The 21,899-nt window shown below is 66.1% G+C and overlaps 1 protein-coding gene across 1 annotated transcript; it reads left to right on the top strand.

Moving 5' to 3' along the window:
- The first annotated feature begins 177 nt into the window (after nt 1-177).
- On the top strand, nt 178-21,031 carry ATG4B (autophagy related 4B cysteine peptidase). The gene is made up of 13 exons (XM_028509703.2): nt 178-261; nt 7,536-7,637; nt 7,783-7,854; nt 9,364-9,462; nt 9,788-9,889; nt 10,435-10,507; nt 12,808-12,887; nt 17,731-17,924; nt 18,324-18,402; nt 18,655-18,800; nt 19,140-19,196; nt 19,602-19,695; nt 20,636-21,031. Exons 1-13 carry the CDS (start codon nt 252-254, stop codon nt 20,707-20,709), a joined length of 1,182 nt encoding a protein of 393 aa, XP_028365504.1. The 5' UTR covers nt 178-251; the 3' UTR covers nt 20,710-21,031.
- Nucleotides 21,032-21,899: the final 868 nt, after the last annotated feature.

Below are 21,899 nucleotides of genomic sequence, written 5' to 3'. Positions count from 1 at the left end.
CCTGCTTTCGCCGCTCCGGCGGGTCGCTGCTGGGGTTTTCGTGATGCGCGCCGGAGGCCACTGGGGTGCGGACAGCGCGAGTCCGATCCTTCTTGTCCGGCCCCGCCGTACGTCAAAATGGCGACCGACGCACTTTCGCGCGCACTTCCGGCTCCGCCCGCGCCCCTGATTGGCCTTGGTGGCAGCGCGTCGCGTCGCGCTGCGGCCCCGTCGGAGCGACAGGGCGCTCAGTGGGCGGCCGGAGAGGGAAGATGGACGCAGGTAAGGGCCTGCCGGGGCGTCAGGGACCCGCGGAAGAGGCTCGCCGGGTACCTCGGGCGCTGGGGATTCTCCCCGAGCGGCCTGGGCGCGGGGAGGCGGGTGGGCGACTTGCGGCCCCGGGTGGAACGGGCAGGGGCTGTGTCCGTGGGGAGGCCGCTTTGGATCTGACAGTCCCGTGTTTGCGGGTCTCGGCGCTTGTCCAGTCCGCTGCAGCGCCCGGGTGACCGCCCCGGCTTGCCCAAGGCCGGCTCGGACAAGAAGGGGCAGCGCGGCCTCGGGGGTGGTAGGGAGGGGCTGGTCGCCGCCAGGGGCTCGGGCGGAGCTGGGTCGTGAAACGGCGGTCTTGGGAAGCTATTGCCTCCGCCCCGCTGGGATTGTGAAGTGGAAGCTGGTTAACTTTTTGAAGTTAGGGTGGTAGGCTGGAGGCGAGAAACAGTGCTCTACACCGTACCTTGTTTTGGTTTTTATTCGGTAACCAATAGATGACTTTTTCTGCGATGGAAGATAGAATGTGAAGCCGTCGCCTGTCTTCTTGGTGTTCTAGTACAAAGTAGGGGTGTGTACATACGTGAACATACGTGCGTGTGGTGTTTCCGGCTAGCTCATCGTGCTTCTGCTCCTTAATTTTTGCTGGCAAGGTATTTTGAATCTTTGTCCAGTAGCCTGGAAAGCATTTCTACCCCCGCGCTTTTTTTCATCCCACGGCAGTTTTAATTCTTTCATTTCCGTGGGGAGTGCCTTGCCTTCAAGTACCACCCTGCCCCCCTCCCCACAAAGAAGACTTTCATGTGGGTTAATTCCACCTGTCACATCGTTTCTGCTTTGTTTTCCTTTTCCTGGTAGCTGTAACATATATTTCCTTGAGTCTCAGTTTGGAAACTGTAAAGTAGATGTATTGCAAAGATCTGTGGCATTTTTCCCTTGAATGTAGGGTGGCTGGAAGAAACACTAGCCCTGACTCTCATCCTGTTAACCACACGTATTTTCTGTGAAGTTCGTTTGAAAAATAAAAAGTATCAGACACTTTTGAACCGTTTGCCAGGGCATGGGGTAGCGAAGGAATAGCATTATTTGCTTGGTCACTTTTTCATGTTTTTCCACTTTCTTTTAGATTATTACTGCTAGATACCAAAAGTCATTCACGTGAGAGACTTGGTTAAGGTGGAAAACAGTTTAACGTCAGTCCTATTATCGCAGATGTGAAAATTGTCTCATTAAAGTTAGGAGCAGACACGTGATGACAGTGTTTGCGTTTGGAGGCCTGTGTTGATGCTGATAAAAGTGCATGCAGCGTCTGCAGGGTGTGGTGGGGCGTCTTCCTCTGACCGGACACGTCTTTGCAGGGGTGACTGGTGGCCCTGCCCTGACCCCCACAGCCCTTACAGAGTCTGCCTTCCTTGGCCAAGTGTCACGAGATTCCTGATTGTTTTCCTAGTCACCCGTTCTGTAAACGACAGTTGTTATTGTGCGGGAGGTTTGTGTGGGACATTGTTCTAGACCCTGGGACCAGAGAAGTGAACAAAAAAGATGAAAGCCATGCCCTGCCTGACATTCCAGACGTGACACCGGTGGCACGTGCCACGTGAAAGTGACGTGGGCCTGGCCGGGGCGTGCTTGAGCTCGGAGCCAGTGTGCCCAGGGAGGTCTCACTGCAGAGGCGAGTCTGACCGGGACCCAGAGCAGTGCAGAAGGGAGGGCATGTGGTGTGCGAGGAGCAGCGAGCAGGCAGCGTGGCCAGGGCGTAGCGGGTGGGCTAGGAGAAGCGGGAGCTGGAGGCCGAGTGGTGCCTTGGGCCTGAACATGGGGCCTTGCCGGGTCACGGACTTAGGGCATGTCTATCCCGAAGGAGATGGTGACCCTCTGGAAGGTTCGACAGGAGGCGTAACGAGAATGTGGGTGTGTGTGGCAGCCTCGCTCTGGCTGCTCTTTTGAAAACGTGCTAAAGAGAGGCAGGGCAGCAGCAGGAGGCCAGCCAAGAGGCTGTTGAAGTGAGCCAGGTGAGCGGCTGGACGGCCGGGTCAGGGTCGAGAGAGGAGGCTGAATTCTGGGTGTGTTTCCGGTCCAGACGATAGGGTTGTGTGTGCACTGGACGTGGTGAGGGGTGTGGCTGGAGGGGAGGAGTGGAGACGGTTCTGTGGTATGTGGCCTGAGGTCAGAAATGGCATGGGGACGCTTGGGGGGGGGTGTCCTGCGTGGTGGGGAGCTGTCGGGAGCCGGTTTTGTGCGTGGTGACTGTGAGGTGCCTGTCGGACGGACATTCACGTCGTGATGGCTGGGGAACCCTGGGTCCACGGGCTGGAACGAAGGGCGTAGACCTGGCCTGGAGATTCAGGTGTGCAGAAGGCCACTTCCGGTGGGGCCCCCGAGGGCCTGAGTGTGGGGGGAAGAGAGGGAACCAGGCGGGAGCAGCCCGGGGCTGCCAGTGCGTGGAACTCCCAAAGGCGGCGGCGGGCGGCAGGCTGCCTGCCTTCTGCCCCGGCTCCCGCACTGCCGTCGGGGCTCACGCCCCGTGCCAGGGCCCGGCAGGCCCGGCACTTGGGTGGCCGCGCGCTCTGTTCCTCGAAGCCAGCGTGGCCCTTCTGCTCGCGTCTCCCGTGCGTCACGGTGCATCTCGCGTGTACGTGGTTGGCGGTTGGTGGCCAGAGGAGCAGAACTTGAGGAACAGCGTGCGTGTTCCTGTCCCATAAGCACTTGGTCGCAGAGTCTGTGTAGCACAAGCCGGGTCTGTCGGCACACGGTGCCGGTGAATGAGAAGCACCGCTTGGGCTGCATGGGGAGGTTTACCGTGGGGGCCTGGCCCCTGTGGTCCTTGAAGCAGTGTTTGCTAGTCTCCTGGGCTCACTCAGGTTCCCAGTTCTGTCCCTTGTCTTCCCTCCTTCCCTCCCTTCCTTTTTCTTCAAGTTCAGAAGTCAACCACCAGCATCTTCATGTAAAGTATTTGGGGTTTTAAAGTTTTTATTTATTTTTAGACAGAGAGGAAGGGGGGGACAAAGGGAGAGAAACATCAGTGTGTGATTGCCTCTCACACGCCCCCTACTGGGGACCTGCAACCCAGGCACGTGCCCTGACGGGGAATTGAACCAGCGACCCTTGGTGGCGTCTCAGGCCGGTGCTCAGTCCATTGAGCCACACCAGCCAGGGCAGAATTTGGGGTTTTAAAAAATAGCTGCTTACAAACCTATTATTCTAAACAAGTGTTTTCTGACCCTCACCAGTGTGGCTCAGTGGGTTGGACGTTGTCCCGCCAAGCAAAAGTTTGCCAGTTTGATTCCCAGTCAGGGCACATGCCTGGGTTTCAGGTCCGGACCCTGGTTGGGGCACATGCAGGAGGCAACTGATGGATGTTTCTCTCTCACATTAGAGTTTCTCTCCCCACCCCTCTTTCTAAGAATAAATTAAAATCTTCAAAAAAGAAAAGAAGTATCTTCTAAAGGAAAGGGAGGCCCCTCCTTCTGATTTCACTTATGAGGGTGATCCTTCAGAATGCAGAGGTGTTGGGGGAAGTACCCCTGATGTGGTGCGATGAGCTCTCAGGGAGACCCAGTGGCTGGGTGTCCCGTGCTTCTCCCTGGGCAAGCGACAGTGGGGGTGGAGCCGAGGGCAGAGAGGTCTGTTGCACTGCATGAGCACAAGGACCTGTTTTTCTGTCAGACTAGTGAAGGTAGGTGGAGCTGGTTTCTGATGGAGTCACCATGCTAATAAAGGGCTTTCTGCGTCCTCTTCCGGGCGTGACCGGGACTGTCCCGGGCAGGTGTGCAAAGTCAGGTGTCTAGCACTCTGGGGACCAGAGGGGAAGGTGCTCCCCAAAGGGCCTCTTGCGCATGCTGGGCGATGCCTCTGCCCCTGGCTTCTCCTGCGTGTCGTCTCCTTTCAGACTCAGGTCGAGACCGGGGGGTCTAGAGACTGGCACGTTTTTCCAGGTTGGAGCCCTTGACCTCGGGAGGTATGGGGCGGCTTCATAAACAACGTGACGTTGTGTGGAAAGAGGGTGACGTCGTAATGGGGCCGTGGACTGACATGAGCAGGCCGCCTCGGGGAGGCAGGCAGAGGCCCCACGAGGCCTGAAGTGGCGCGCATGGGGGTGGAGAGGCTCCAGACCCCCGCCGGGCGCTGCGCCCGTCCACGCTGCTCCCCCGAGAGCGGTTTGAGCCTCAGGCCCTGTGAGCGCCCGGTCTGCTGGCTGGCGTTCGGCCCCCGCGGTCAAGAGTCTGAAGCCACGCAGCCTGTAATTTTCTTAGTTGGGGAGGGACGCCCGGTGACGTGGTGGAGCCTCACGGAACACCTGCCGCTGCTGTCTATCTGACGTGGGCCTGGTTGCCGGTAAGTGCTGCTAACAACCCTGAGGAATGCACTCGCTCTGCACTTCGCCAAAACGCAAAACCCCACAACTTGCGACAAACCCCGAGACTTCAGAGCTCCTCAGGCCTTGTCCCCTGTCACCGCCCTTTAGGAAGGAGCCTTTCCCTCCCTTCCCCTCCTTTTCCTCGTGGGGGAAGCTAGCTCTCCGAGGAGTGTCTCAGGGGCCAGAGCGACCCCGCAGACTCGCTGGCGGCATTGTGATGCTGTGGCCCTCGGACGTGTGCCAGTGGCCACAGGGGAGCTCCTCGCCCGAGAGCCCGGCGCTCGCCCGGGCCTTGGAGACACGCAGCCGCTGCCTCTCGGGAGGCCCCGGGCGCCAGGAGGGTGTCCCAGCTCCAGCGGGCGCGGGGCGCGGTCGGCGGGGATCAGACGGGTGTCTCAGCACCCCCCCCCCTTGAGAGGATGCTGTGCCTGGAGGCTGTGTGCCCCAGGAGGCTGTGTGCCCCGGGAGGCAGCGGGGGCTGGGGGTGTGGGGTGCCATGGGGATGGCGCACGCGGGCAGGGAATGTCGTCAGCTCCTTGAGGAGATGGACTTGTCATTCACCCCGGCTCAGTTCCCATGGTCACATGCAGACACAGGTGGCCTTACGTAGGAGGGCAGAAGTAAGCCTGCTGTCACACTGTGCGTTTATGTCACGTTGTTTGTTCCCGCCCCCGAGCAGCCTGGTCGGCCCTGACCGTGGACCCAGACCCCAGAGACCGGCGAGGGGGAGCCGTGAGGTCCCTGCGGGGCCCTCTGGGCAGCGGGAGTTGCTCTGGAAGCGCAGGGCTCCTGGGACCCTGGGGAGGCAGAGCTGGGTCTGGGTCCCCCCGGCCTGAGAACTCCAAGTCACGCGGGCCAGCCTCCGTGGCCGAGGACCCGGCGGGTCCGCCGCTGCTCTCCCGGCCTGTGACGGGGGCTCTGCTGTGCGCTGGTTCCGGTCCTGGTGGAGCAGAGTACTTCCCTTTAGGGCTGTAGTTCTCACCCCCATGACCCCGCCAACCTTGGAGCCCTTCTGTCTGTGGCCTCCTGCGTGCCGCAGGGGGAGGCTCCCTGCGTGGCCTGAGGCGAGGACAGCCTGTTGTTCTCCCCGCGTCTGGCGAGGGGATCAAGGGGACGCCGCCCCAGAGGCACTGCGAGTGGCTCAGGAGCCTGCAGCCTGGGAGCGCCTGGCCGCCAGCACTCCGCCCTGCCTCTCCCCGGGGCTGTGCCCAGCATGGGAGGGCCAGCAGGGTGCTGGCCGGCAACAGGCCCACCCAGCAGGGCCTGGAGTGCCCTGTGGCGTGGGCACCCGTGCCGCGTACCTGGTGAGACAGGAGGCCTCGAGGTCCCTGTGTCGAGGAGCTGTGATTCTGGGGACGGACCGTGTTGTTGCGAGGAAGAGGCGAGGAAACCAGCCCCAGGTGTGTGGCGGCCCCTTCGCAGGCCTGTGCAGAGACGCCCAGAGGGACGGGCCTGGCTGGGTGTGAGGCTGCAGGCGACTTCCCACGGCATTTCTGTAGGTTTTTCCTCCCCTTTCCCCTTCCTCTTCCCTTCTTTTCTCTCTCTTCTTTCTTTTCTTTTTAAAAAAGAATAAATAGCATGTGTCATTTTTACCAAAAGGTGGAGCTATTGTCAAAAAAAGTAAGTTAAGATCTGGGAGACCTGGCTGGTGCGGGTCAGTGGACTGAGCCACGGGCCTGCGACCCGAAGGGTCTCCAGTTCGAGTCCCAGTCAGGGCACACGCCTGGGTTGCGGGTCAGGTCCCCAGCAGGGGGCGCATGAGAGGTGACCACACATTGACGTTTCTCTCTATGTCTTTCCTCCTCCCTTCCCCTGTCTCTACAAATAAAACAAATAAAATCTTAAGGAAGTGGTCTAAACAAAAAGATCTGGGAGAAACTCGTCCAGTGTCAGGGTTCCCAAGCACCTCTGTGAGGGTGCAGGTGATGAGGGGCGTGGCGGCCGGGCCCTGTGGGAGCTGGAGAGGCCGCAGGGGGAGCTGCGTGTCGGGGTTCTCTGAGGCGCCGCTGCAGGGGCGGGGCGCCCGAAGTGCACTTGGCGCACCCGCCTCGCAGGTGGGGGGCTCAGAGCAAGGCCCTGCCCCCTCGGCCAGGGCCCCAGGGGCAGGAGGGACCCTGGAAGGAAGGCAGGGCTCACGTCTTGTCAGCGTGGCAGTGGGGCAGCTAGGGCCCACGTTCCACGCGCTTCCTGTGAAAGGGGGTGCTGCCGGTGGAGGCTGCGGCTGCGCCCGTCTGGCGGCCTCGCCGACGAGCAGGAGCGGGCCTGGGCTCCGGCCTTCGGCGTCCAGACCTTCAGGGGAGAGCAGGGTCCTCTCCGTTTCTGGGGCCTCGTGCCCCACCCAGGAGTCTGTGCCCTGCCCCCTACACCTACCTGCTCCCTCCTAAGAAGCCTGCCGAGGCCTGGGGCCCCCAGTGCCCTGGAGGGCTGGGGTTCCTTGCCCTGGAAGCGTCTTCCTGCATCATGGCTCTGGGCCAGCGCTCCCCGGCGTGGCCTGGTGAACCCGGGATGGGGGTGGGAGCCTTCCCCTCCCCCCACCCCCCACTCCGGCTCTACCCCCTCCCCCTCTGCCAGCCTGGCCCCCGGCACCGAGGTGTGGTTTTGCTTCAAAGTCCTTTAGGTGTAAACACGGTGGTGGTGAAGCAGGTGTTTAAAGAGGTGGCTTTGTTTTCTGTGGTGTTCACTTTCTCCCTGGGCCTGGCCCCTGGCGGTCTCCCGCCCGGGGTCTGCGGCACTGACTGTGGCTGGAGTCCGGAAGGCGCAGGCCCCCACCCCTCCCCGAGCGCCGCTAGGTCGGGCTCTGGGCTCCATCAGTTGCGATTGTTGGGTGACCCTGAGACGCGGAATTTTTTAAAACAGAGGTGCAGTAAATGATCGAGATGCTGTTTCATGAAATTATAAAAATTCGATCAATGTGCGTCTCTAATTTCAACAGCTACTCTGACCTATGACACACTCCGATTTGCCGAGTTTGAAGATTTCCCGGAGACCTCGGAGCCCGTCTGGATACTGGGCAGGAAATACAGCGTGTTCACAGGTACCGGCGAGCGGGGGTGGCCGCCCTCCGGCGCTTGGGCTCCCAGACCGAGGGGTGGGGTGGCAGTCGCTGGCTCCGTTTCTGTGGCATGCACCGTGGCGCTTCAGGCTGTGTGTGCGTGATTTTTCTCTTGAACGTTTTCTAGAAAAGGATGAGATCCTATCCGACGTGGCGTCCAGACTGTGGTTTACGTACAGGAAGAACTTCCCGGCCATTGGTGAGTCCTGTCTGTCGCGGCGTGCAGCGGGACGGGCACGTTTCAGAGGGGGCGCGGCAGACTGACGGGCAGGTTGACTTGGGTGGGTCCAGTACTTGGCCCTCGTGTCCGTGCTCCCGGCAGCCCCCGGGGGCCAGGCTGCCGAGGCCCTGCCCTCGCTCTGGGGCACTGGGGGCTCCTGGCAGCGCTTCCCCAATCACGAGTCACTGTTCCGCCGTGGGCCTGAGATCAGGGTCGGCCACGGCTGGCAGTGCTGGCGTGGAAGACCGTGGCCGTGAAGTGGCCAGGCGCTTCGGGGCTCTCGCTGGCTTCTGTGTCTGAGTGTTGTCCTGGGTCCGGGGCGTGGGTCCGGGGGGCTGGAGGCCACAGCGCTCTGCCCCTTGTCTTCTCCCGTGTGTCCACACTGGGCTGTGGGCGAGCCGTCGGACAGGGCAGGTGGCACTCAGGTACGTTCCACCGGAAGCGATGCTTCCTCCTTGTGCCCGGGGGAGGACAGGCGTTGGGGGCCAGCCTGGCCTGGCCTGGCCTTTGCAGCCGGAGCACCGGAGACCGGAGTTTGGGCCCAGGGGGCTTCGCCTCCTTGCCTGGTCTCGTCTCGGTTCGGTTCCCCCGTTCTCCTGAAGTGGGGGGGGCACAAAGCATCTCCAGCGCGTCTTCGGGACGCTGAGACGGGGGGACCAGGCCAGCGCCCCCTCGGGGGACTGTGGAAGTGTGCGACCTGTCAGGTGCACTCCGCTCTGGTTGCACACCTGCTCCGAGGCCGCTCTGCTCGGCCCTGGGAGCAGGGTGGGGTTGGGGTGTGCTCTGTGGTGCCAGCGGGGACGGCACCGTCCTGCAGGCCGGCTGTCTGGGTGCAGGGAAGGAGGACGGGCTGCCCGGGAGCCCCGTGTGGCCTGGCACCACTGTGGGGGGGGGGTGGGGGGGCTCCCTCCCTCCGCCGGGACGTGGCTGGTTGGTGTGGGGGGCGGGGCAAGGCGGGGTGGGGCGGGGGCGGTGGGCACCGTGCTGAGCACCTGCCCGAGTCTGCTGGGTCACTGCCGGCGGGCCCGGCCCGGTCTTGCTGCTGCCGAGGACCTCAGGGCACTTCCCGTGTGCGTGGGCCTGTGTCGCGGTGCGTGTGACGCCACGAGCCCGGTGTCGGAGTCCGGGTGCTGGCGGGTGAACGGAGCGCGGACGGGCCGAGGGCGCTCGCGCCCCCACTGCTGCCCCCGAGCCCCTCCCCCCGCGGCGCCGGCCCTGCGCCGAGGTCTGCGTGCCCGGGGACTCGCAGGCGCGGGGTCTGCTCCTGGTTTCCAGGCACCGTGCTTCTCCGTGGCTCGTCCGCGGGGTGTGCCTGCTGGGAGGGTCGTCGGGACGTCTCGACTTCCCGCAGTGGGTCCTCCGCACGGCCGGGTGGGTGCTAGGGGGTGGGTGTGGCCGGGACGGCACCGACGCCTGCCACTTGGGGTGACCAGCGAGGTCCGGTCGCCGCCCCCTGACGGTGAGCCCGCCCTCTCTGCCCCCCCACAGGGGGCACCGGCCCCACCTCGGACACGGGCTGGGGCTGCATGCTCCGCTGCGGACAGATGATCTTCGCCCAGGCCCTGCTGTGCCGGCACCTGGGCCGGGGTGAGTCACGCCGGGGGGGGGGGGGGGGGTCAGATGGAGGTGAGGGGCCGGGCTGCGTCAGCGACCTGCTGGCTCCCAGCGACTCACAGGAGCGACTTTGAAGAACGCTGACACGTGTCTGTTGGAAGTTCCCCTTAAAACCCTGAGGCCCTTGTTTGCCTTTTGCATGGGTTCGTGGTGGCCTCTTTGGAGTCCTGGGGAGCCTGGGTTTGAACCTGAGCCAGGCTCAGAGCGGCTGGGGTGCTTTCTGCCTCTTGAGCGTCCACAGTGCGCGGGCGGCTCTGCCACATCGGGCAAAACCACACTTGTGCCCTGTCTCCGCTAGACTGGAGGTGGACGCAGCGGAAGAGGCAGCCGGACAGCTACTTCCACGTTCTCAACGCCTTCATCGACAGGAAGGACAGCTACTACTCCATCCACCAGATAGGTGGGCGGGGCGGGCGGGGGCGGGGTCCCGGCTGTCTGTGTGGGCGCCGGTCTCAGGTGTCCCGAGAGCTTTCCTGTGTCGGGTGCGCCGCAGGAGGCCTGTCCCCACCCCGGGCCCCAGGGTGGCCCGGCTGCTCCTCCCGGCTTCTGCAGTCGGCTCGGGCAGGGGGTCGCGCTGCTCCCTGGCTGAGGCAGGCCCAGCCTGTGGCGAGCACCCCGTTCCCAGGCGTGGGGGGAGGTAGAGACACGGCTCTGAGTCCAGCGAGTCCCCTGCTTCTCAGCCCCACTCCCCACCGAGTGGCTGGAGCCCTGGCCACTCAGTCCTGGGGCCGGGGTTCAGGCCAGACCCTGAGGCCCTGAGTGTCCCTCCGGGGCAGGCACCCTGGTGTCCGTCGGTGCAGGCCGGGGGCGGAGTTGGGCCGGCCTGTCTGGGCTTCCTGGTCCTCCTGCCACCAGGCCCTGCCTCTCCTGAGCGGCCGGGGAGGGGGTCGGGGTCGGGGTCGGGGTCGGGACGTGCGTGCCGCTAACCGCATCTGTTCCCTGCAGCGCAAATGGGAGTTGGCGAGGGCAAGTCCATTGGCCAGTGGTACGGGCCCAACACGGTCGCCCAGGTTCTCAAGTACGTGCGGCCTCGGGCCCCCACCCCGTGTCTGTGGGAACAAGGTGGGGTGGACGTGCTCGGACCTGAGGCCTGGCGCTGCAGGGCCGCGGGAGGGTCCTCCGCGGTGACCATCCACGTGGTCTTGCACGTCGGCACCTAGGTTTCCTGTAGGATGAATGCCTGCACCCACAATGGGGTGCGCCCATTGGTGGAGCCGTTGCTCTTTGTCGGTGGGTGGGCCCACCCGGCGCAGCAGCTCGGGGGTCCACGGTCGGGGAGGGCTGCTCCCCTGCAGGCGCTGTGGGGCTCTGCCCTGTCCTGGCCTCCTCCCCTCCTCGAAACCTCAGCCTCCCTCCGAGGCCCCCAGCACCTGCCTGCCTGCTCCCGGTCCCCATAGGGCGCTCCCGCAGGCACCCAGAGGCGGCTTCCTGGGATGGCCCTTCTCACCCATCCCCAGGGGTGGCTGCCTCCCCGCCCAGCCGCCCTCGTCGGGCTGCTTGCGGTCCTCCCTCCCGCACACTCCTCTCCTTGTACACGTCCCACTTCCGGTGGGTCCCCAGGCCTGCCACTGTTTCTCTGTGTCTGTGCCCAGCCCCCTGCCCAGCCCCGGCTTGACGCAGCATCCCCGCCTGCCTGTAGGGCCCGGGCCCGGCACAGCCTTGCCTTGGAAGCGGGGCCCGTGTGCGTGTGCACCTGTGTGGTCTGCGTGAGGTCTTCCGTCGTGCATGACTCACTTCCCGCTTCCTCCCCACTGCTGCCCCGAGCAGCTGCATCAAGGTCGCTGTCAACCCTGTCCTGTCTGGAGGCCGAGTTCCTGTCCCCACTCAGCTGCCAGGCGGGAGCTCTCGGCACAGGCACATGCCGTCCTTGGAGACCTGGGCCACAGGGCCCCACTCTCCAGCCCTTTGTGCCCCTGGCCACCTCGCGTCTGTTGCCGCACCCCTTCCCACCTGCGGGCACTGCAGGCATTGTCTCGGGCCTGTGGCCACTTCCCTTTGTGCTGTCCACGCCCGGCTTTTGCGGTTGGTGGCTCCCTCTCAGCTCCCAGAGTCGTGAATCAGGGCTGACTTGTCGCACCAAGACACTCACCTAGCATCTTGAACGTCCAGGGAGCTGGTCAGCTGAAAAGCCTGGACGCAGGGCAGACTCTCCCCCACCCAGCCTGCTTGCTCCTCCCACAGTGGGGGCGGCCCCTCCTCCCAGCTTGCAGGCCGGACCCTGGGACCCAGCTGACCCTGCTCTCCCAACACGGCTGCGTGGCGTGCCTCGCCTCATGGTCCTCGCCCGGGTCCGGGCCCCCTCCCTCACCTCCTTGAGGGTCTCCCTTCTCTGTGCCACCCCGGGGTGCCTTTTCAACAGCAGCGGGAGTCATCCTCACGTTTAGAAGTCGGCCACCCTTTCCTCTTCTCCGCATGCCCTGGCTTCCCCAGTGATGGAGGGGCGACGGCGGGTGCGGCCGGCTGCCCTGCGCGCCTCCTGGCACACGGCGCCTTGGGCCTTCGCATGCACCCTCCTGCGCTGCCCAGGCTGCGTGCGCCCCGCCTGCCCCTGCTGTGTGCCCCGGGCGCCGACTGTCTCACGCGGTCACGTCGTCTTGCCTGCCCCCCCCCCCCCCCCCCCGAATGTCAGCCTCCCTCAGGGCTCTGTCTCCCATGGGCCAGTGCGTCTCCGAGTGGCACCCGGCCCTCGGCGTGGCCAGGAGGTGGCTGGGTGGCCCTGAAGGTGCTTCCCTGGTGTCCTGCCTGGCCTTCCTCCCAGTGGGGCTCTGTGTGGTCACCCCAACATTCCTCATTGTGTCCCTAGGCCCAGCAGGGCCTCCCTCCTGTGGGGAGCCCACCTCCCCTACACCCAGAGCCGCCCACAGGCTCCCACCCCTGTTGTGCTTCTGGTGGCAGAACCCGCCCTCCTTCCGGAGCTGGAGTCCCGGAGCTGCCGCTCCTCAGTCATTCACAGCCGGGACCTCAGCTCAGCGTGTCTGGGGGGCTGCGGGGCACAGAGTGCGGGGCTGGGGCTGGGCCTGCCTCCGCTGGGGAGCCTGCAGTCTGCAGCCCCACCCATGTTCTGGTTCCTACCTCTGCCTGCCTTCAGGCTGCAGCGCCACCAAGCGACTGCTGTGCAGAGACCCCTCTCTGTGAGGACTCGGGGGTCCTGGAGGGGCCCTGGGCCCCGGGGGAGGGACAGGTCCCAGCCTCAGCTTTGTCCCTGCCTGCGGCACTGACGCCTCTGGGCCTCGGTTCCCCCCCCCCCCCCGGTGTGCTGCAGAGCAGACCCCCCAGCACCGTGAACGCTCATGCGCATGTCCTCCCCCTTTCTGGCAGGAAACTCGCCGTCTTCGACACGTGGAGTGCCCTGGCCGTCCACGTAGCCATGGACAACACGGTGGTGATGGAGGACATCAGTAAGTGCGGGAAAGCAGGGTCAGGAGGGACGGGACTCGGGAGTGGCCACTGAGCTCTCACCCTGGCCGGGCTCCCAGGGCCTTGCCTGGGAGTCTGCCCGCCAGCCGGGCACCCCGAGCAGAGGCCAGGGGGCCCCAGCTTTCCTCACAGAGAGGACCAGGCGACAGGGAAGGCCCAGGCTTTCTGCAGAGCTGGGTTGCCGGGCACCCGGTGTGGTTTTTGTCCTTGCTGAGTTGCCCTCATGTGCGTGGTGCACAGGGACAACCTCCCAGCGCCACCCTCTCGGGCTGAGGTACAGCATGGAGCAGGGACGCGGCTGTGCCCCTTTCCAGAAGGATCCCCTGGAAACCTGAGGGAACTGGGCGCACAGGGATGTCTAGAAGCAAGTGTTGCCCGTGCGGCCACCGGCGTGGCGCGCGGCCACGAGTGTGCGTGTTGGCGCACGGGGGTGTTGCTTCCCCACCGGGCGCTGGGGCCCCGCTCCGGGGATGCTGTCAGGATTCGGGGAGCCAGGGGTGTGGCTCCTTAATAAAAAGTGGCGCTGGCTTCTGCGGCTCTGAGGGCCCTGGCAGAGCCCTCGCCCCCGAACAGTGCTGTCTCCCCGGGGCGGGGGACAAGCTGGGGGCGTGACAGGAAGCTGTCCTTCCTTCTGCCTCTTCTCATTCCGCTTCTCGAAACGTCTTTGAAACCCTGGAAAGTTCGGAAATGCAAAGAAGGGGGAACTCGCTTGATGTTACTGCTCAGAAGCAGCCCACACTGCCCTTTAAACACCCTTCCTTCCGCGGGGTTTTCCCTCAGAAAACACGCAGCACCGTGGCGGCGTCCCGTCGGGGAGAACGTCGCCGTGTCTCTCAGTCTGGCCGCACGGCGCTCCGTCGCCGCAGTTCCCTCTCTCTCAGCGCCGGGGTCCTCCTCGCCGTCTCCAGGGCCTAGTCCTGCCCGGGCCTCCGACCGCGGCTGCTGGCTCTGGGGCAGTGGCCAGGAAGGGGCAGGAGACACACAGCTTCCCAGGGCCTCCGTCCCTTGCAGGGGGCGGGGGGCCCCCTCGGGCCTCTCCTGGGGTCTCAGTTGTTGGGGTTGGTGGTGCCAGAGCTGCGAGGAGGCACGACCCTGTGCTTGTCAGAGGAGCTCGGGGGTCTGGCTCTGGGGAGGGCCTGGCCTCATCTCCGACAGGCTCCCAGGGAGGTGTGGGTGGTTGACAGGCCATGGTCAGGGCCCCAGCTCGCTGCGTCTCGCGCCCCCCGCCCCCCCCCCCCCCCAGCCCCGGACAGTTTAGCTGCGGGGGGAGCAGAGGCGACTCTGAGCAGCGGGTGCTGCATGCTTCTGGCTGCAGGCGCCCTGGAGAGGAGGGCCCAGGCTGCAGTGGGACAGGCTGGTTGTCCGGTGCGTGGCTCCGAGCCAGCGGGCTGCAGGCGGGGGAGGGGGGCCCGGGGGCTGCGGAGCAGGAGGTGGAGAAACTGCCGCCTTCTGAGAGGCGCTCGCTGGTGTCACAAGTCCCACCAGCCCCTCTCGAGGGGAGAGGTGGCTAAATGTCCCCTTCAGATGTTAGAGGAGGCCTGCCAGGCGAGGGGGCCCTGTGCACCTGCCCACCCCTCGTCCTCTGAGGGCCCTCCAGGGTGCCCAGCGCCGGCCCTGACAGCGCTGAGCGCGGGTCGAGTCAGCCCATGAGAGCACCGCAGGTGGTTGGGGCTCCCTGGGTCCAGGGAGACGTCGCAGCTGGAAGAAGGCCGTCTGGCCGCGGCACAGACGGCCACGGACGAGCGCAGACCGAGCCCCGGTGTGGTCCAGATGGGTGTGCGTGGGGCCCCACTGCGGGAGCAGGAGCGGAGCAGAGGCAGTTGTGGGGTGGGCACGGGGCAGCAACGGAGCAGAGGTGGAGGGAGAAGTGAGTCTGCAGAACCCCAAGTGTTAGCTGTCGGGCGTGTGTGAAACACACATGTTCCTGGGGACGTTTCCAAACTGCAGGAAGGGAGGGAAACTTCTGCGAGCATCCAGTGGCAGCGTGACGATAACCTGCTCGTGCAGGGAGGCTGCTCACTGGCTCTGCAGCCCCGCCTTCCGCCGCCAGGCGCCAGACCGTGCTCAGAAGCCTGAGACCTGGGGTCAGGGGTCAGGAAAGGGAACACACTGTTCAGTTGTCGCGGGAAGAAAAAGAGCCTGAGTGAGCAAGTTAGAAGGAGTTAGGGGAGTCCTGGGCAGTCGCAGATGGGACCTGGGGCGCGGGCGAGCCCGTTCGTTGGCAGCAGCAGCACCACTGTGACACCCCAGGCCGCCTGCGGGCTCGTGGGTCCCGGGCGGCGGCCCGGCTGGGCCCGCCTTGGCCCGCCTTGAGCCGGCCCAAAAGGCTGGTGGTTCCGAGAGACGGGGAGAGACAGTCGGCCAGTCGGCCGGCGGATGTTCTCCTGGCACAGCCTCAAGCTCAGGAAACGCGGAGACGCTGGTGCCTCACACGGGGCATGCCGGGGGGGGGGGGGGGGACTGAGCTGCGGGAGGGAGAACCAAAGCCGCAGCACGGGGGAGCGTGTGACGGGTGCGTGTCGTCACACCTGGAGGACTGGGGGGCAGGGCGTGCCCGCACGGGAGTGCTGCCCAGAGCGTGCGTGTGAGCCGAGGGCAGAGCAGCCGGGAAGGACGGCCGGACTCCCTGCAGGTTTCAGGCCTCAGTTTTGGGGTCACAGGAAGTCAGGCCAGCAGACTGGAGATCAGGAGGAGAACCTGCACCCGTCTGGCGCCGGATGATGGAGAGCGGGGGTGGAGGAGATGGTGCGGACACCTCCAGGCTGGGAGGAGGACGCGGGGCGGACAGGAGGAGCCCAGCAGAGGCAGTGGCAGCGGGGACGGCAGCTGCGGGGGTGACGGCCGGAGGGAGATGCGGTGGGGCCGGTGGGGCCCGTGGTTCCGGGAGACCTCAGGTCCCTGGGGACGGGGAGGACGCGCAGGAGTCTGTGTTCACGAGTGCGAAGGTGAGCTGTGGACCCCAGTTCCGACGCGTGGGCTCCCCTGCCACCACCACCCAGCTAACGCCAGCTACCTGAGGGCGGCCTCGGACCCCCCAGGTTAGGGCTCTACCTGCAAGGCTGCACCCCCTCCCCCACCTCAGACGGAACCTGGGCTCCTGACCCGATGCTGTGAGTTGGAGTGAGGTCCCGCCTTGGGTGTGCGCCAGGGGGGCTCACACAGCCTAGGGAAGCGTGCTGCTCACGAGATCACAGGCTCCCGCACAGGACACAGCTCAGGGACTGCCAGGCGGGGGAGCTGCCCTGCCCTGCCGCCTCTCTCCGGGGGTCTCCACCTGTCTGCCCCTCGCCCCTGAGGCTCCTGGACCCCTCGTCTGGGTTTCTGTCAGCTGCGTGACGTGGAGGTGACCGATGGAACCATCGGCCATTGGTGGTTCAGCTCCGTCAGCTCCTCCCAGGCAGGGCTCAGGGTTCCCCAACCCTCTCGTTAACCACAGGAGGCCCCGGAAGGCTCTGTGCCCACCGTCGTGCGAGGCAGAGCAGCACCCCGCACAGGCCTCGGGGGCGCCTGCACGTGTGGGGGTGTGGTTGGGGACACTTCAGTTTTCTTTCGAACGTTTCACCTACAGTGTCACACGGTGTGTGCACGAGTGTGACGTTGTTACAGAATTACGTGTTCAGGATTTTGTAGTAGAAGAGTTTGTAGTGAAAAGGGGCGTCACTTGTCACTTGCTTCAGACCCTGTGTGTTTCCTCGTAGACCACGGCATTGCAGGAAGGTTCGCTCGCCAGGGGGTCTTTAAGCTTTGCTCCCAGAGCTTCCTTCCTCCGGCCCTCCGCCCAGCCTCAGCTGGGCGCTCGGCGTGACCCCCACGGCCAGGGCCCCCGGTCGCAGGCTGAGCCACTCCCGCCGACCCTCGCAGCCCGCTGCCGCCCTCCAAAGCCTGGGGGGCCGGGCCTCTGTGGTCCCCTTTAGCCCGCAAGCTCTGTTTTGTTTCCCTGGCTCTTCCCAGCGCTGGCGTTTTTGAAGAGCCCAGGCCAGCTCAGTCGGGTGTCCCACGTCCTGTCTCAGTTCCTCAGGGTTACGTGCGGACCGAGCACCTGGACCGAGGGCACGGCCTGGAGGCCGGGTCCCAGTTCGCTGTGGGAGGCGGTCCCCGGTCCCCGGTCCCCAGTCCCTGGTGGGGCCGTGGCTCTGGCTCCCCGGACTGCCGTGGGTGGTCTGAGCAGGGTCTGCGCGGGGTCTGCCTCAGGCAGCCCTTGGTCTCCTGCTCGGCCGGGTGCCGTGCGTCGCCCCTTCTGGGCACGGCTGGACCCTGGCTGTCCCGCACCGTCCCTTTCCCACCTTGGTGCCTTTGGGACCCCCGCCCCCTTCGGGAGGAGCGGCGTGGAGAAGCCAGGCTGGTTGCCGGGTGTGCTCTGGCCACAGGTGTGTCTCCTCCTGCCACCAGTCCCCTGGCTCACGGGTGTGAGGGTCTCCGAGTGCCCTTAGAGGCAGCTGCGTGAACGTTTAAAGGAGCCGTCACTCCTCCGTGCTCTTGCTTGGGGGGGCCACAGGAGTTTGGGGACCTGGTTGGGGCTGTGTGTGGCCAGGCCGGGGGCCGCGTGGCGCCTGTCGGGGGGACCTCTCTGAGGTGCATGTGTGTCCCGGAGTGTTGTGTGTGCGTGTGTCACTTCGCACGAGGTGTCCATGTGAGCGTGCGTGGGGAAGGTCCGGCCTCCGTCCTCTGTGGGCGGCAGGGCCGGTCTCGCGCCGCGTTCCCCCAGTCCGCACCTGTCAAGAGCCCCCGGTGTTCGCGTGCCCCCGGTGCTCGTGCGCCTGTTCCTGGTGGGCGGGCTGGGACCTGCCCCTGCTCAGCCCACCGAGGCCCCTCTCCCCTCCCCAGGAAGGTTGTGCAGGAGCAGCCTGCCCTGCGCAGGGGCCGCTGCGTTCCCGGCGGATTCCGAAGGGCACTGCAACGGCTTCCCTCCGCGGGCTGAGGTCACCCACAGGCCGTCCCCGTGGAGGCCCCTGGTGCTTCTCATCCCCCTGCGCCTGGGGCTCACGGACATCAACGAGGCCTACGTGGAGACGCTGAAGGTGAGTGTCCCCTCCTCTGTTGCCTCGCTGACCCGCGAGGGGACCGAAACGGTTCCGCGTTAAAGCCCTCCCACGTCACCGGCGTGGCCCCGTCCTGAGCCTCTGACCGCCCCTCCCGCCGGCCCCGCCCCTTCCCCTAGCCTCCCGCCTCCATTCTCTGCGCTCTGTGGGGTCAAACCAACCCCTGATCTCAGTGTGCAGGCCTCCCCGCTCCCAGGGCCCTCGTGGCCGCTGCCCGCAGCCGGCGGGCCTCCTGCAAGGAGCGGAGGGCATGCATGTGGTGCCCGTCCCCCTTCCTGACCACCGAGCTGGCGGGGCTCATTCTCCCACTCGGGGCCCGTGCAGGGGAGCGGCCCTGCTCCCACGTGCGCAGCAGCCCCCGCCCCTCCCTCCCCACAGGGCTGCTTCATGATGCCTCAGTCCCTGGGCGTGATCGGAGGGAAGCCCAACAGCGCCCACTACTTCATCGGCTACGTGGGTGAGTGGCGGGCACCGGTGCCGGCCCGGTCGCCAGAAGCCGGGGGGGGGGGGGGGGGGGGGCCTGGCCTTGGAGGTAGCCCCCCTCCCCCCACACCTGAAGGCAGCTCAGCCCAGTGCCAGCGCGTCCCACCCCGCCTTCCCCCACGGTGTCCCCCATCTTGGCGTGCCCTGCTGGCTGGGTTGTGGAGGGGCGGGTCCGAAGCGGGGCCCGTGCGCTCCCGATCCTCTGACCTCCGTGTCGCCGGCCCAGGAGAGGAGCTCATCTACCTGGACCCCCACACGACGCAGCCGGCGGTGGAGTTCGCCGACAGCCGCTCCATCCCGGACGAGAGCTTCCACTGCCGGCACCCGCCCAGCAGGATGGGCATCGGGGAGCTGGACCCGTCCATCGCCGTGGTGCGCGGCCCCCCCCCCGTTGTCCCCTGGCCCTGGCGACCCGGGAGCCGGGGCACCTGGCCCTGGTCTCCTCCGCAGCTGAGCTGCTCAGGGACAAGTCCTGAGCCCGCCGGCCCGGCCCGGGGCCACAGCCTCTGTTGCCTGGGGCAGAGGGCCAGAGGGGCAGAGGGCCGGGCCGCGAGCCGCTCTCGGAGCCTGTGGGCACGGGCGGGGGCTGGAGGAGGGCGCACGGCGGACTGTCCCGGCCCTGGCAGTGGCGCTGGCGGCAGGGGGGGGGTGGCCCCGAGGCAGCCGGCGTGGCCTGGCGCCCCCTGGCGCTCACCGCGGGTCTCGTTCCAGGGCTTCTTCTGCGCGACCGAGGACGACTTCGGGGACTGGTGCCAGCAGGTCAGGAAGGTGGGTGGTGGCTCCCCGCCTGCGTGGACAGGGTCCCCGGGGCGTCGCCTGTCCCCCCACGTGTCCCCCCACCGCACGCCGAGGCCCTCGTGTGGTCGCCGCTTCTCCTCAGCGATCAGAGGGTGTGGGGACCGACGCTGTTCGGGAAGAGGTCAGGGTGCGCCTCCTCGTCCATCAGCCTCGGGTGACGGAGGCCGGCGGCGAGGGTGCCCCCAGGGCGGCCTCCACGTGGGGGGAGGGGGCGGCCTCCACGTGGGGGGAGGGGGCTGCCTGTGGACAGCTCGGCCCCGGGCTGTGAGCCTTGCCTCCGCCTCCTCAGCGTTCTCCTGCGCACGGGGGCCCTCGGGGGCGGGGTGGGAGGCTGCACCCCGAGGACCGCCTCCAGCAGCTGTGTGTTCCTGACAGCTGTCGCTGCTTGGAGGTGCTCTGCCCATGTTTGAGCTGGTGGAGCAGCAGCCTTCCCACCTGGCCTGCCCCGACGTCCTGAACCTGTCCTTAGGTGAGTCCAAGGCCGCGGGACCACCTGTCGGGTGAATGCCGGGCACCGCCTGTTCCCCCTTCGGGTGTCGTCCGTGTGCTGTTTCTGGTCTCCTCCCCTCGCTCCCCCCACACCCTGTCCCCTCGCTTTTGACCTTTAAGACTGTGTGAACCCCAGATGCGGACACTTGGTGATTTGTGCCTGTGACGTGGGACCCGGGACACTGCCGAGTGTCCCCTTGTGCTGCCCCCCCACGTGTGGGCCCTGGGCCCAGGGATCTGGGCTTGCTCCTCACGGGTCCCCAGGTGCCGTGTGACCCAGAATATGCCGGGCTCGCGTGGGAGCCTGTCCCCGTCTGGGCCATCGTGGCCACAGACGGGCTCTGCCTCCCACCACCACGTGGCTCTAGGCCCAGGGGCCTCCTCGAACAGACCCCCCACCCCCCACTGAACAAGAGCGTGGCACGCGGAGAGCGGGGACCGTCCGCTCGGGGAAGGGCCCTGTGAGGACCCGGCGGAGTCTGCGCTGGGGACGCCGACGATGGAGCTGCCCGTTGTGGCTTCTCTCTTGGAAGAGCCTGAGGGGGCGACGCCAGAGCCGGCTGCCTGCCGGAGACCACGTGGGGGCCAGGGGCTGTCATGGAGACCAGCGCCCCTGTTGGGACTGGTGGCCCTCGCCCTCAGCCACGTCAGGTCCCCCTGGGCTGTGGCTGGAGGTGTGTGTGCTCTGCCTCCTCCCAGTGAAAGAGCCCTAGTGAGGCACCTGGCTGGCGCCGACCTGGAGGCCACCCCTCCACTGGGCAGCCTGGTGTCCTCTTGCCATCTGCCCCCCCCCCCGCCCCCCATCCAGGGGCAGGGCCAGGGCCAGCCCTGGGGCCAGCGGGCCAGCAGGTGTGGTCGGTGCACTCACAGCTGCTTGCCGTACGCCACACCCAGAGCAGCCCCCTGTCTTTTTCTTCCAGATTCTTCTGATGTGGAACGACTGGAAAGATTCTTCGACTCAGAAGACGAGGACTTTGAGATCCTGTCCCTCTGAAAACCCTGGAGTTGGGGGATGTCTCGCCTGGTTCTTGCTGGAGGCGCCTTCAAGAGCTCAGCCCAGCCTCTGGGTGCCCAGTGCCACCGCCTTTTATCCATCCTGCCCGCCGCCCGTGCCCGCCGCCTCTGCCCTCGACGGGACCGCACTGTGCTCAGGACCTCCCCGCGGGAGGGTCGGCCCGGCCCGGGAGCCGCGGCCGGGAGAGCAGGAGCCGTGGGAGCAGCGAGCGGCCGGTCGCTGAGCACCTGTGTCGCCTCCACCCTGCTTCCCGCAGCCTCTCGGTCTGGGTTAGCTTTGGGATTAAAGTCCTGTTGGAAGTCACTCGACAGACAGACACGCATTTCTGTTGGGCCTGCCCTGGGTCCAGGAAGACTGGATGGAGGCCAAGTGAGGCGCGGCCCTGGGACTGGGCCTGCGCGCCCTCCGCCAGCAGCCCCGCCCGCGGCTCCGCCAGGGCTGCCCAGTGCGAGAAGGGTGACCTGGCTTCTCCGGGCCCTGGGGCGAGAAGTAGCAGAGGGTGGGGCCCAGTGCCGCGCAGAGGCGCCCCCCACGTGTGGCTCGGCCCAGCTGCAGGCAGAGCCCGAGGGGGCTCACCTCCCTCACTGCCTCCCGGTTCCAGCATTTTGAGACTTCCACGCACCATCGCTTGCTTGTCACGCCACCTCCCCCTGGGTGGGCGGTGTTGGCGGCTGGGTGGGGAGCTGCCTTCACCTGCGACCTCCAGGCTCACATGGACTTCGGGGGTCGCAGAACTGCCCTCCCGGTCCCTGAGGCTGCAGATGGTTTGGGGCTAGGGAGCGAACCCTGCTCGCGGTGCAGGGCGGGCACCCCATCTCTCGTCACGCCACCTGGACACACTTCCAGACTCTTCGCAGCACTGACAGCAGCACCTGCCGCCCTGAACCCAGCTGTCGGGCCCAGAGCGTGTGGCTCCCACGCAGGATTCGTGTCCTGGAGAGTGGTCTCTGTGGGGCCCGGGACCTGGGGGCTGGGGGGGGGACAGCCTTGCGGAGCCCCTGCCACCCTCGGCGTCAGCACATGTGGAGACAGTGGGCGGGTCCCACCTGGCAGCCGAGGACACCCCAGCCCCCAGGCGCTGTGGATGTAAGTTATTTTGCCCTCCCTTTCTCCCCCTCTGCCCCGAGGCCGGAGGGAGGCTGGGTGGTCTCCGTTCCTCCAGCTGCATC

The sequence above is a fragment of the Phyllostomus discolor genome, chromosome 4 (genome assembly GCF_004126475.2).
Source record: "Phyllostomus discolor isolate MPI-MPIP mPhyDis1 chromosome 4, mPhyDis1.pri.v3, whole genome shotgun sequence".
NCBI lineage: Eukaryota > Metazoa > Chordata > Mammalia > Chiroptera > Phyllostomidae > Phyllostomus > Phyllostomus discolor.
Note: the sequence above shows the minus strand (reverse complement) of the source record. Positions and strands in the feature narration are given on the sequence as shown.